The 14262-nt window shown below is 38.4% G+C and overlaps 1 protein-coding gene across 4 annotated transcripts in view; it reads right to left on the minus strand.

The window, feature by feature from the left end:
- LOC125845148 (chromatin structure-remodeling complex protein SYD) overlaps nucleotides 1–12515 on the minus strand; it is a 32539-nt gene extending 20024 nt beyond the window's left edge. For 3 of the 4 annotated variants that reach the window (XM_049524583.1, XM_049524585.1, XM_049524582.1), the window contains exons 1-11: nucleotides 12361–12515; nucleotides 11201–11318; nucleotides 11058–11119; nucleotides 10574–10689; nucleotides 10339–10461; nucleotides 7380–7645; nucleotides 5616–5782; nucleotides 5455–5519; nucleotides 4648–5364; nucleotides 4140–4327; nucleotides 2266–2363 (exon numbers count right to left, since the gene is read on the minus strand). In XM_049524583.1, coding sequence (XP_049380540.1) covers nucleotides 2266–2363; nucleotides 4140–4327; nucleotides 4648–5364; nucleotides 5455–5519; nucleotides 5616–5782; nucleotides 7380–7645; nucleotides 10339–10461; nucleotides 10574–10689; nucleotides 11058–11119; nucleotides 11201–11305 — 1907 coding nt within the window. In that variant the 5' untranslated portion in view covers nucleotides 11306–11318; nucleotides 12361–12515. The remainder of the gene's footprint in view (nucleotides 1–2265; nucleotides 2364–4139; nucleotides 4328–4647; nucleotides 5365–5454; nucleotides 5520–5615; nucleotides 5783–7379; nucleotides 7646–10338; nucleotides 10462–10573; nucleotides 10690–11057; nucleotides 11120–11200; nucleotides 11319–12360) is intronic. The other variant, XM_049524584.1, reaches the window with a different exon arrangement.
- Nucleotides 12516–14262: the final 1747 nt, after the last annotated feature.

Here is a 14262-nt window from a genome sequence, read left to right on the forward strand (position 1 = left end):
TGTGGAAGCAAGCACATGAATTGAACATCTATGAGATGGCCTACTTCCTATTTGAGTTTGATCCCAGGTCCACGGGAAAGCAAGTAGCCAAAGGAGATTGGGACTGGAAGAACTCTCCAGTAACTCTTTAATGGTGGAATCTGACGAGAGGTACAGCTAGTGGGAGGAGAAAACCTAGCTCTACTTGGGTTAGAATTGTTGGTCTACCACTACAATTTTGGGACCAGAAAGTCTTCAAGGCCATTGGAGACCATTGTGGTGGCTGGGTAGACACAGAAGAGGAGACACAAGTAAGAAATCATCTCAAATAGGCAAGTAGTCAAGGGCTGGTCAAGGTGTTGGCGGGAGAAGATTTTATCCAGCAGTCGCGAGATAAAACTGCTGGATAAAGAGGAGGAGCCTCTTTTAAGCAGACCAGCAGCAGACAGCGCAACTGTCACAACACGTGTTGATGCAGAGGGCACGTGGGGAGGCCAGCAGATCTTTAAATGAAAAGGTGGCCATAGCTCTCTCAATATTGAACAAAACCCAACTTCCAATTTGAGCCAAAAATATATTAGCACTTCTGATCATGTCAATAAAAAGAAAATTATGGCACGTGTGGGGCAGGGGGGGGAAGGCTTTTAGAAGGGCTAAGTGGTTTAAAGGAGTTGGCAACTCAGTTCTTAGCAGCTGGGAATCATCGCCCATGGAGGAAAACATCGAACCTTCTGTTTCTCTCAAGGCAAAAATTCCAACAACCAACAAGGGGATTCATAACCAATTATCACAGAAGACAGTAAGGGTGGCTAAACAAAAGAAATTGGGGAGGGATCAGGGATACAAAAGACTCCAAATGTAGACATGTGGGTACAACAAACTCACGATGTTGACATTAGCCACTCAAAATCCAGGGAACCAACTGATAGCGAGATTGAAGCATCCAGCTGGGTTAATTCTCATATTTTGGAGTTGACCATGACATACAGAGTAGCTTTTGACGGTTTCAGGGGAACACATGCATTATTGATGAGACTTGGTGAAAGGAAAGCTGTGATGGAGAGAAAGGGGGCAGATAGCTCATAGCACAGTGTCAACACCTAGACACAGAGGTATTGGCAAAGAATGAATTGAAGAACTTACAGTCCAGCCTGAATGAGGAAGTGGAAGGAGTGAGGAACAGAGAGAGAGCTCTTACTCTGACACTCAAATGAAAGTAAAAATATTGTCTAGTAATGTTGAATCTTGTTAAGAGATCTTGATTGAAATGGAGGGCTGATGTTTATTGCTTGCAAGAGACAAAAGTGAGTAAGGACGTGGAGGGTGTTGCCAAACAACTTTGGTCCTGTAGATGGATGAGGTGTGGGTATATTGAAGTTGATGGTAGTAGACATGCGTAAGACTGACAAAAACATGCCCCACAACTGAGTAGTAACTCTACAACGCAAAAGAAGTAGCCAACATCCTCAGAGTGCTCTTCACACATGGGGAACTTACTACAAAGCTGAATTTTCCTCTTTCGAAGGTTGGAATGAGTGAGGCAAGCCTCTCTAGCCACAATCTAAGAGAAGCAAGAGACCTTCAAAGATGCCTAGCTGAGCCAAAAAAAAATTCCAAGGCCAAAAAACCCTGTTGTTACTTAAATCCAGCTCTGTGTAGCAGCTTCTGACCATAAAGAGACCTTCGGGATGGTCCTTCCATCTAATAGAATCAGCTTTGTTGCAGCCCAACACTCTGTTGCTTTACTAGTTCTAGTTCCCAATCATTTGCATTCCTTCTAAGAAAGAGAGTCCACCCTTATTGTTGAATAAAATTTTGCAATTACTACATTGTGTTGAGAGTTGGTATTCTAAAAATATCTGAGAACTACTCTTTAAGAGTATTGTGGCCCAACCATGCATCTTCCCAATAGTAGTACTTTTTTATAATTTCATTTGATCCTTAATTAAAATGATTAATAGATCAAACTTCTTAGATTAGCTAGCTTAATTACCTTTAATCAATTAGACTTGTTTCCCATGAAAAAAGAACTGGGTTTCAAGAAACGATTCCTTTTACTAATATGATTTGCTTGTTTGTGTTGGGTTACATTTTGACCCGTCGGGTTGCAGTACTTTGACCCATTTTGACCCAATTGTTTGATGGGTCATTTCTAACTCAACCCGTTGGGTCAACTTAAACAAATGGGTAATGACCCAACCCGTATACGGAGTGAGCGGGTTGGGGATGATTAGCCACCCCTAAATCTAGATATGCATAAAAAGTAAGTAAGCCAAGACTGATTACCTCCGTAAACGACGCTGCAGCTCCAGCAATTGAAGCTTTTTCAGCTCAATGACACTTTTTGTTTTTGCAGAGATATCCTCAGAGGAGCTCACAGATTCCTGCCACATAAATGAAGACGAGTATTTATCACATGCAAGTGATTTTAACCGGGATGTAAGAGTCATTGTCAAATAAATCAGGTCGTAGCAATCTACGGACATTAAAGATGCTTATAATAGTTCTCACATGTGTATGCTGGAAGAACATATCATCAAATGGTTTGTGTTGATTGGAGGATATTGTTGATAGAAAAGCTCAATAATGGGAGAATAGAATATGTTATTCCATTGTATTTTATTGTATTGATTCTCTTTCCTTAATTAGTCATAGGACTCCATGTATAAGTACCCAATTCTCATGGGATGTAGAAATATCCAAAAATACAAGCAAGTCTACTTCTCAAAAATCTTCGGGTCTAAAGCATCAAAAATAGCTTATGCAAAGGTTTAATGAAATCCTTTTTTTAGGGGATAAAGTAAGTCATAGATGCATTCAAGATCCATAAAGAAAAGACCTATGCAACATTAAAGTCATTGATGCCAGCTTCAATTGCTTATTATCTTGGCATCAATGACATCATTTTGCGCTCATTATGCAGTTTAATTTAACATTTTGCAGCTAAGGTAGAAAAATGACCAACTAAACAGTTTTTCTTCATCTGCACAGCCTACACAGTTGGCAGTTGCTTTGACCATTTCAAAATGGAATTAAGAAACAATTGAGAATCTCTGGAATTTTTGATGAAGAGTAACATTGTATTTATCCAATGCAGTGCTTAGGCAATGAAGGATATAAATAACTTTGGTTCTCAAAGTGCACAGTAGAAAAAGGAATATATGTTGTTCTAATAGCATCAAAAACTCCTGAGCAAATGGCATAACATGAGAAGATTCAGAAAGTTTTATTGCTCTACTTAAAAACTGCACCAGCTAAATCACGAGTTCCATTGACAAGGTAAGAGCTGCCACCCCACCTCACCCACCCCTCCAAAAAAAGAAGTGTATACACTGCTTATGCATCTTGGTGGTTTCAGGTGAATGAAAGTTCTAGTCAAGCCAAAGAAGAAATCCTGACATAACATGAGGATTCTATGAGTCCTGAACATTGAGCAAACAGTACATTTAATTACCTGCCACCCCACCCCACCCCAGTCCTCCAAAAAAAAGAAGTGTATACACTGCTTATGCATCTTGGTGGTTTTAGGTGAATGAAAGTTCTAGTCAAGCCAAAGAAGAAATCCTGACATAACATGAGGATTCTATGAGTCCTGAACATTGAGCAAACAGTACATTCAATTACCGTAAACTCACCCACCCCCCACCCAATGACGGAAACAAAGCCAATTGAATTCTTTCCCACCTGGAAGTGCAGACCACCTTTTGAAAAGATAAGTAAATAGGATCTTTTTAAGAAAAATAATTGTGGTGTCGGAACCAGCTTGTGCGCATCTCAACTAATTACATCGGATACCTGCTACTTCTCACCAGCACAAGTCCCAGGTAACTCTGTTCACCATAGCTTAGATAGATGGGAAGATATCACCTAGTGTCTTCACCTCTGCTGGAATTTGAACCTGAGACCCCATGGTTCTCAACCCTCTTCATTGACCACTAAGCCAGTCACACCCTAGATGAATAGATAGGATCTTATGATCTTATCTACAAGTACAAACTCTCATGAAGAAGCTAATATGGAATCAAGTTCCACCAGAAGTAAGCCTTAAGACAGTACCCAATCTAATCAGTATCAACAAAGCTCACACCAAAATTCAGTCTACATGAAATTCTGATAAGAGCATTGCATCTCATAAGGAAGAAGGATTTTCAATAACAAACCTTCAACTTCTCAGCAGAAGCAGCAATTCTTTCGTCTGTTTTTTGCTGTTTTTTCGACCATTTCTGTTCACTAATAAGCTTCCTTTTCCGTTGATCCAGAATCCATTTCTCCAGCATTGTATGCCTTGGAGATGATAACCTATCTGTGGATGCTGAAATATTATCATCCTCTTGATCTGTTTCTTGCACTGTAAATGAACTTGGTGCACAGATGTTAGAACTTAATGTGCAGATGTTAGAACAATAACTAATCATACAAAGAGAAATATGTATGTACACTCAGCACACAGGAACATCAATCCCATGGACGAGATTTGACCATACCATAATGGCAAAGAAAAAGAAAAGCAAGAAAAACAAAGGTGGAATCTGCATCTGTGCATGGAAGTTATAACAGAAGTTCGTTTTACTTAGATCCCCAAAGCTAAAACCAAATCCAAATAAAAGGGGGAAAGGTGATCTTTCGTAAGGAAATAGATAAGAGGTGAAATTCTTATATTATTCAGACCTTGAGACAGATTTTTCAGCGTTATATTTGAATCCTTCACTTGCATCATTGTAGGACTCTGATTAATTACTCCAGGAACAGATTTCCACTGTTGCCTCAAGGGTAAACTAGGCAAGTTACTATCAGCATGTCGATTTCCTTGAGCATTGCTATCAACAAGATTTTGAGAATGACCAGTATGATTATCTCTCACTAGCAGACCCGATCCATGGGTATTGGCAGAGGCAGGTGGTGATACCTTTGAAGTGTCAGTTCCACTCCTACCACTCAGATCAGGCTTCATTTGCTTGCTTGTGCCCATAACAGAGGAAGCTTGAGGAAACATTCCAAGTTGTTCAGTATTTGCAGGAGCATTCTCATGATTATAGGGAGGAAAGGATTTCGGATCAGTGGGAACTCCTCTAAGAGCAGATGCCTGTGATTCTGTAGCATCCTGGATGGACATTTCAGCATCCTGAATCATTCTCATTTTTCTTTGAGGTCTCCTTTCGTCAGCATGCTCAGAAGGATCAAGCTGACCATTTTTATCTTCCATCAAGTTTGCATTCTCTGCCTCCATTGACGAATTTGTATCAGTAAGAATTCCAGAAGGTGTAGGACCAGAAGAAAGCCTGTCAGTTTCGCCAGCTCCTCCAAATGTCCGTGTGACTTCAGATGCACTGCCTTGGTCAGTAACCAGTTGCTCCCTTCCTTTATGGTCAACCAATTCTCTGCGATCTATAGAACACCATATATTAGCACATGACACAGATTATATAACATTTGAATCAGAGCAAGAAAAAAATAGAGCTATTAAGCAGCAGATACCTTCTTTCGGATAGAAGTTTCCAAGTGCAATTTCAAGATGAAGCTTCTTTGGCATTAAACCATTCCTACAAGTGAGGAGATATTGAAAACTGTGGCAGCCGGAAGCAAAAACTTCTTTGCATAATGACAAACACTAGAATCTAACTCATTATCCTACATACCTAAAAGCCAAAAACACAAGACATTGTGCCCTAAGCTGTTTCAAATGATGTTCTTTGAAAGGCATGGTAGATACAGGAGCCTGAGCAGCAACAGACAACATCCCTGCATCTCTGATTGTTTCACTTCTAAGTATACTCTTCTCTGGGACATTGTTGGGCATGCCCCCCTGTTAACACAAACAAATTATGTTAACAAATTAAGGCAAAGATGAAGCACAGAGAAAACGGATACTGCTGAAAAAGAAAACCAACTAAATACTATCACTTAATCTATTGTGTTCCTCGAAATCGAGAAGCCTAAACATAGTAAAAGGTTCTCTGTTCTATGCAGTCCAACTCAAGCAATAATTGGAAAGAAGATCAAAACTCCCCCAACTTGAAAAGCTAAGGAAAGGATTCCTAACAACTACAAGAGACAAGAATAATGAAGTTCAGTGTTTTGGAGATCCTTCTATTGGTGCTCACAGCATGCCTGTGATAATAATAAAGATAAGTGTTTACACTAGTTAACCAAATGTTGTAATCCTCGATCTGGAAATCTTCTCCTAATCTTAGGAACTTGTATTGATGATGAAAATGCAACTAAATAAATTATAAAACAGATGTTACATGTAAAGATACACGAAAAAAATCATGTTATCCTGGCCCTTTAATTTTGCCTAGACTTCTGTATTAGCTGGTTCCAAATCATCATTTGTTACCTAGTTAAAGGAGCAATTTGGTAAACCATAACAGTATCCCCCGTTAAGACAAGGTATAACCAAATATCTATATGTAGACTGGCCTTTGGCAGGAGTGCTCACTGTTTTCTATGATAGTGCTTGATATCGGGACACTCAGTACTTCAACTAGTCTCCATATTCCTCGGATGGATCTCTTTTTTTTATATAATGCTAACATTCTATATATTAACAGGTATACTTTACCAACTGTATAGTCCCCCAAAATAGACATTACAAAATAGAGGAAACCTTCCTGTCTATGTTCCTTCTTACATGTGGTCTAAAACATCAAAAATATCTTCAGTTTCTACTTTAAAATCCTGTTTACACCAAAACTAACAAAATTAATAAAGGGGTATACAATTTTCAACTTCTGGATATTGCATTGCTTATCCTCATAACACCTCTGATTTCTCTCTCCACACAGACCACCATATACATGCTGGGACAATCCACCATCTCTCCTTCTGGTGGGATTAAATTCCCACTCTGGCCCAACTGTCTAGTACCTCCTTCATATTTCCTGGCATCACTCATCTGATCCCCTCCTCAAATTAATGAAGATCTTCCAAATCTGATTAGTCCAATTGCAATGTAAAAAGAGATGGTCGGTTGTGTCTGCATGTTCCCCACATAGATAACATATGAACATAATTCCCACTGCCAGGAATCAAATCACATAAAATGACCAGCATTACAGTAGTCAGTTCTTCTAATAACACTGCATGTGAAGCATGGCATATCTAAGAACCCTCCTCCCTTAACCTCAACTATCAGGAAAAAAAGTAAAGGAGTTTCCAGTCACTTAAGTACTGGGCCAAAGTTGCAAGTAGAGCAGCTATTAAGTAGTAACCAAATGCAGAAACAATGTGAATCCTTCATCAAAAGTAACCACTTACCTTTTTAATCAATACAATAAACGTAGACTTGTTTATGTCAAATCAAGATAGAATGTCTTAAACATAGTAATTATCAGATGACACATTTACAAAACTGTTCAACAACCAACAACCCATTATAAGGAAAGAAGGAAAATAAGTACCTGACTGATCTTGCTAGCATTTCCTAACATATTAGATCCTCCTTCATGCTCTAGTGCTCTTCCCGCTGCAGTTCTGCCAACAACAAGATCAGCCGAGGTGGGACCAGAGAAAGGTTCTGTGCTTCCATCTTTGTGCAATTTTGCAGCATAACCATGATTATCAATTGAAGGACTTCCAAACTGCATTGGACTTGAAATTCCTGCCTCTACTGGCTGAGATGAATTAGAAGCAGGAGGCGCCATTACAGGAAGTTTGACACCTGTACCTGAATTAGAGTAGCACTTTACGACATTAAACTACCCTGAATGTACAACTAGTTTTCATGTCTCCTGATAGGGGAAATTTTGCACTCAGCTCAACAGGCGATATCAACATTGCTCCTACACTTAGAATGGCCAGTGCTAATGACATAACAAACATTCATGAAAGCGAAAGAGTATTGTCAAAATGAAAATCGAAAAAAAAGAAAGAAGGGTGAGTAAACAAATAAAGAGCTAACTTTCTTTAAACTTTATTTGTTATTATGTAAAATTAAAAGGACTGGGGAAGACAGGTGAATTATAAAGGAGGTTAAGATAGGGGCAAGTCAAGGGCCCATCGGGATTGGGCATGCACAAGTCTCAACTGGGCTAGCATTGATGAAAATANCCCCCCCCCCCCCCCCAGCATCATTAACCAATGTCAAATTCAAGATCAGGTACAGGATTCGAGTCAAATCAAGTAAAACTCTAGAAACACTCAGGAGAAATTTCCTTTGGGATGAAACATATGGAACCAGGCAATATACTTATAGTAAGATAACTGATTAGGGGCTGTCACATCCCCGAAAAAGTGGGATGGGCTTGAGTGACTCAGAGTGAAAGACCTCAAGGAGTTCAACAAAGTTCTGCTAGAAAAATGGACATGAAGATTTGGGATGGAGGAGCACGTTTTTAAGGGTAGTGATGGCAGAAAAGTATGGTGCTGTCAAGTGCCAAGGGGGAATGGAGGACTAGAAAGATCAACTTTCCATTCAGGCGTAACCTTTCTTTTTGATAAGGTAAGAGATTTTATTAAATGGTACCAAGAAGGTACAGGAGAAGAAACAAAACACCATAAAACAAAAGGCAGCCTCCTACCCTCTTCTTCCAAGCATATCCAATAAATCCATATACTGATTCAAACTATTTATTAAACTAATGTGAGTACCCTTCCCTTCAAAGCAAGCTTTGTTCCTCTCTAACAAAATTGTCCAAATGATGCACAGAGGGATGCAAAGATTTCCATTCGGGCATAGACTTTGGAGGTGCATTTATGAAGGAATGCAAAGACTTCACGGCCACGTTACTGAAGCAAAATAAGCTTTTGCATGATAGGTGGTGTAGAGAGAACATGCTGAAAATTACTTGCCTAATGTACAAGTATAAAGAGTCTCGAGCAAGATAGTATTGGTGGTGCAAGTACATGACGGGTGCTTTTCTTTTTTTGTTACATTGGGATCTCACATTAAAGAGAAACTTGCAATATTTGGGAAATGGGTCAATAGCAGAACCTAGTAGGATTACCATATAAACAGGAACACATTGCAAATGAATGAGATGAGGGAGATGGGGAGAGATGGACAATTCTCAGTAGAATCATACTACCAAAAACTATTGATGAGATTGTGCAGGATGAAATGGTGTTCCTGCATCTCATGATTTGGCTACCAGAGTGACCAAAAGAGTGTGCTTCTTTGTGTACTTGACATAAAAGGAAGGAAGAGGAAGATCACATATGTGTCAGTTGGTGCTATATGTATAGATGTTCAAGAGAAGATGTAGATCGCCTCTTATTACATTGTCAAGTAGCTACTACATTTGGTGGAAGTTCTGAATTGGTTTAGAATACAGTAGGTCATTCCAACTACAATAAAATTGGCATTATGTAGCTGGATTTCTAGAAGGGAGAGAAGACTCTGGGCACAACAGATAGCCCCACTAGCTCTTATGTGGGTAATATGAAGGAAGACAAATAGGAGAGATTTTTAAGTGATCAAAAATGTTTCTGTACATGTGGAGAATATCATGTCTCTGATTTCATTTTAGTGTACTATGAGATTCTTTTTTGGATTAATGATTGAGTGGCACTTTTTAATAAATAGATAGGTAAAAGGTCTTTTGTGGAAAACCACATTTTAACCTAGGTTTCTCTACTTTTTGCTATACCACTTATATTATCGGGAAGATGAAAAGAAATCACCTAGTGTTTTCGTCTCCGCTAGGATTTGAGCTTGAGACCTCTTGGTTCTCCTCCCACTTCGTTAACCACACCCTTGGGTGCTGCACTCACTCACTCCTTATGCAAACTAGAAACCCGTCCAACAACTTAAATATTGTTGACTCTCAAGTTCCAATTTATCTACAAAATCAAGGCTTCAATAGTAAGCCACCCTGATTTTTTTGAGTAAAAGGTGTGTTCACACTTGTGTACACCACTACACATCAACTAATCCACCAAATACATGCTCCCTCCCACAACATAAGTATCTAGTAACTCCATCCACCAAAGCTTAGACATATAGGAAGAATTCAACTAGTGTTGCATTTCTAATATTCATTTTGTGGTTCTCGAAGTTGTACCCCAACTTTTTGACCACCAAGCCATCCTTTGGGAGTAGGACTGTTACTTGATATTGTGTCATACATCAAAGTGGTTTAATAACATGATCAAGAAATAGCATTAAATTGCTTACAAACCAAGCTACTACAAACCTTTGGCGACAAGACATGGTTATCTGTTGTTTCATTTTCTTCTCCTTCCTAAATTTTATGTAGAAAATGCACAGTTCCAAATGCATATTGGCCATCTACATATGTTTTATCAAATTGTAATCTTCTTTTTTGTTCGGTGAATATTTTAGTTTCCCCAACACTAGACAATATGAATGATTTGCCATGCTTGCAAGTTGCAAGTTAGCAGACAAATCATTGTACTTACCACTTATGTGGGGTGCAGATGCTTGATAAATACCATGTCCGCTGCCACTTGGACCGCTAACCATCTCATTTCCCAGAAAATTTGCTTTAGAGTCTCTAGTAACCCCTGGCCTCTGTGAAGATCCTGCAATAACACTCGATTCGTAAAATATAAAAATAGCCAGCAAGACATGGCTTGGACTTCTTGCCAATACATATTAGTGAAGTGCATTAAAGTGCAACAAGTATCATTCTACCAGCTACTTGTGATGATGCAGCTTCTCCTGCTTGTGCTGCAGCAGACACAGGAAGACGCGAGGACATTAAAGCCTCAATGTCAAGACCATGTTGCTTGACAACAGTCTCCATTGCCCTTGAATCAACAAAAGAGAAATTAGGGAAGTCAAGAAAACTGTAACAGTACAGCATGTCAGAGATGAGTATCGAGAACTCTGAACTATATCACAATCAATATTTAGTAGCTTCTAGCGTCAGCCAGCCAACCACAGCACTAGGATGCATTTTTGTTAATCTAGGAGGTATAGTATCATGGGCAACTACCATTATACTGTGACAGTTATACTTTCCCATCGTAGCTGGAAAGTACAATAATATAATGATTGAAAAAACAATTATTGAACAGAAAGATGATTGACAAAGGGGTAGGGACCATAAAGGCGGGAAATATGCAATAAATTCTATGATGCTCTAAATATATGGATGGAGTTTAAGACACTATACCTTGATATTACTTGATAAGGCATTGAGCTTTCCTTCCCGCTGGATCTCATATGTTGTAAAATCTGAGTCATGAGTAGTACAACTTAATACAGGTAAATAACTAGAATTTTGGAAAACATACAACATAAGAGATGTATACACACCACATAAAGCTTTGTAGCCAATTTAGTCGGCTCATCCTTAGACTCTTGAATAAGCTTGTGCAGAAACTTTGCTGCCTCCAGCTCAACATTATTTGGATTGGTCATCTTCTTGCTCAAACTACACAGAATTGCAAAGTAAAATCTAGCAAATCATAACTAATATCAAAGCCCCCATGACTTTGTAGCAACATCAAATCCAACACCATAAAGAAAGAGAACAAATAAAGAGCACAAAATATTCAATTCCAACTTCCACTCAATTGCAAAATTTCAAAAGAATAACTCAAAGCATCTTGTCACCATTAGTTCGTACTTCATAGTACACAATTACTAAACAAGCAACTAATAAAGGAGCTAACGGCTGTCGAGAGCAAGCCCATTGTCTAAGCTCAGGTACTTAAGTTCATCCTTCTCATATCCATCCAGGCCAATGGCTTGTCAAGAAAATACTCGAGTATCCAAATCTCATTTCCTCCAGTACAAAAGTGGACAGACAGGTGAAATCACATGAGAAGAACCTCTTAGTGGAGTTCACTCCCCAGGAAGACTGAATAGCACTTCTTAGTGATTGCTATGGATTCATCAATAACAAAAGAGTGAAAGCAACAAGTACACCAATGTGGTGGTCATACCAAGGAGTCCCAGACAAGGGAGGAAACCACCACCAAAGCCCTACCCCCTAACCTCTCCAATTTTAACTTTCAACCTTCAATTCAGAAATTTTCCAGGAAAAAGAATCCAGTCCCTTCTAAACCAAACTAAGCTTTTAGGTAAAAAATTCCATTTGACCCTCTTCTACACAAGTCATCATCATCACTCCTCATAAATCCTTCCTCCAATGTTCAATTACACAGTAAAGCCCCATAACCTACAACCAATCTCCATTCTTAAACAAGAAACTAGTCATTCTAGAATCACTCTACACCCAAAAAGGGTAAGGAAAGAAGAACCCTATTTATAACAACCACAGTTAGGTTTCCAAATGAAGCTAAACATAAATGACAAATCTATCATCAGTTACAATCTACTCCAATTACAAGCCACTGACGGTTCCAACTAGCAAAGATCAATTTTTTTCACAGAAAAAGTGTTAATAAAACAAAAAACAGCGGTGACATATGAGAATTTTGGAAACAAGTAAGAGAATTAGGGTTTTTTACCTGATCGCAGCTTGAGGAATCAGCCAGATGAACTAGGCAAAGCTACATGTATATCGAAAAAAGTACAAAGAGAACACGAACACTCTCGAAAAATCAATTCTCCTGAGTAATTTTTTTGAGCTTTGTGACTCTTCGATTGATAGATGAATGAAATTTCAGCTTAACATTTTTCTGAAGTGCTTTTATAGTAAAAAAGGGCTTTGGGATTGTGAAGATTGAAGAGTTCCAGTTTCGGTCTTTCTATTATTTCCTTTTTTCGTCCCTGTAACCTCTTCCCTGTTTAGTTTAGCCCCGGAAAGAATTAAGAACCACCAATTTCAACTTTCAAGTATTTCTTGGAGTCTGATTATTTCGAATTTGGGTCGTGTAGGGTCTTATTCGGGAGAAGCGCTCCTATCAAGGATTTTTTCATATCCACGATTTGAACCCGAGACCTTTAATTAAGGGAGTAACAGTCTCATCCACTGCACCACATCATTTGGTGATGTGTTGATAACATGCTATGTTGGAAACATTGCAAATATGCCCTTTTTTTTAATTGATCTGTATTTTTTTAATTAAAAAATGTTTATCTTGTCTTTTTGAAGTTAAGAAAAGTTTAGTTTGGTTTAGAAGGGACTGGATTCTTTTTCCTAGAAAATTTCTGAATTGAAGGTTGAAAGTTAAAATTGGAGAGGTTAGGGGGGTGGTTTGGTTGTGGTTTCCTCCTTTGTTTGGGACTCCTCGGTTTGACTGCCACATTGGTGTACTTGTTGCTTTCACTCTTTTGTTATTGATGAATCATAGCAATCACTAAGAAGTGCTATTCAGTCTTCCTAGGGAGTGGACTCCACTAAGAGGTTCTTCTCATGTGATTTCGCCTGTCCGTCCATTTTGGTACGAAGGAAATGAGATTTGAATACTCGAGTATTTTCTTGACAAGCCATTGGCCTAGATGGATATGAGAAGGATGCACTTAAATACCTGAGCTTATACAATGGGCTTGCTCTCGAAAATCGTTATCTCCTTTATTAGTTGCTTGTTTTAGTAATTGTGTACTATGATGTAGAACTAATGGTGACAAGATGCTTTGAGTTATAACTAGCCTGACTCGTCTATGAAACCTTTAACATATTGAAGACAGGTTACCATGACAAGATCTAGATTACTTGAATACTCTGCTAACAATATACACCAACTATTAATACTCAAGATAAATTAAAGCCCTCTAAAAGTAAGAAAGTCTTCCAATGTTAGATGAAATCATTCTTAATTATCTGCTTGTTCTCATGAGTATCTGAATCTGCATCATAAAACGATGCAGCGTCGAATAGCACCAGTATATGAAATGTACAGTATGTAAACTAGTTGAGTGAAACAAGTGTCTAAAATTAAACATACTGAGCTTAAATAAGTAAACATAGACTGAAACAAGGGCAACAAAATAGTAAAACATGCATGAGTGCTTTAATAACAAAAATTTAAAATTGAATATATATACAGTAATAGCAAATACTAAAAATAATATAATTGTACTTTTCTTGGGGAGTTTCTCTAACCGACAACCATCACTTTGAGCATCGTGATTATACAACGTCTTGCTCATGTTGCTAAAGTCAGACTATACATTTCCAGAGTAAAAGACGAATTGAACTAGTGGATCCAATCTTTGAGTCCTTACTGGGCTTTTTAAGAAGTTGTCTGAATCAACAACACAAAACTATCATACGTTAGTGGCACAATTATGGGGTTTGAATTATTTGAATCCTTACCCAACTCGATGCTCAATACTAATGTCAAAATAATGCAATAATAGTCAGTAACTATATGATATCCCATTTAGGGAAAAGGTTCCACTTTAGGTGAAAACTGAAAATCTGATACTTTAAGTCTATGCTCTATAATACTTCCTTAGAATTGAAC

Source organism: Solanum stenotomum, chromosome 11 (assembly GCF_019186545.1).
Source record: "Solanum stenotomum isolate F172 chromosome 11, ASM1918654v1, whole genome shotgun sequence".
In the NCBI taxonomy this organism is placed as follows: Eukaryota; Viridiplantae; Streptophyta; class Magnoliopsida; order Solanales; family Solanaceae; genus Solanum; species Solanum stenotomum.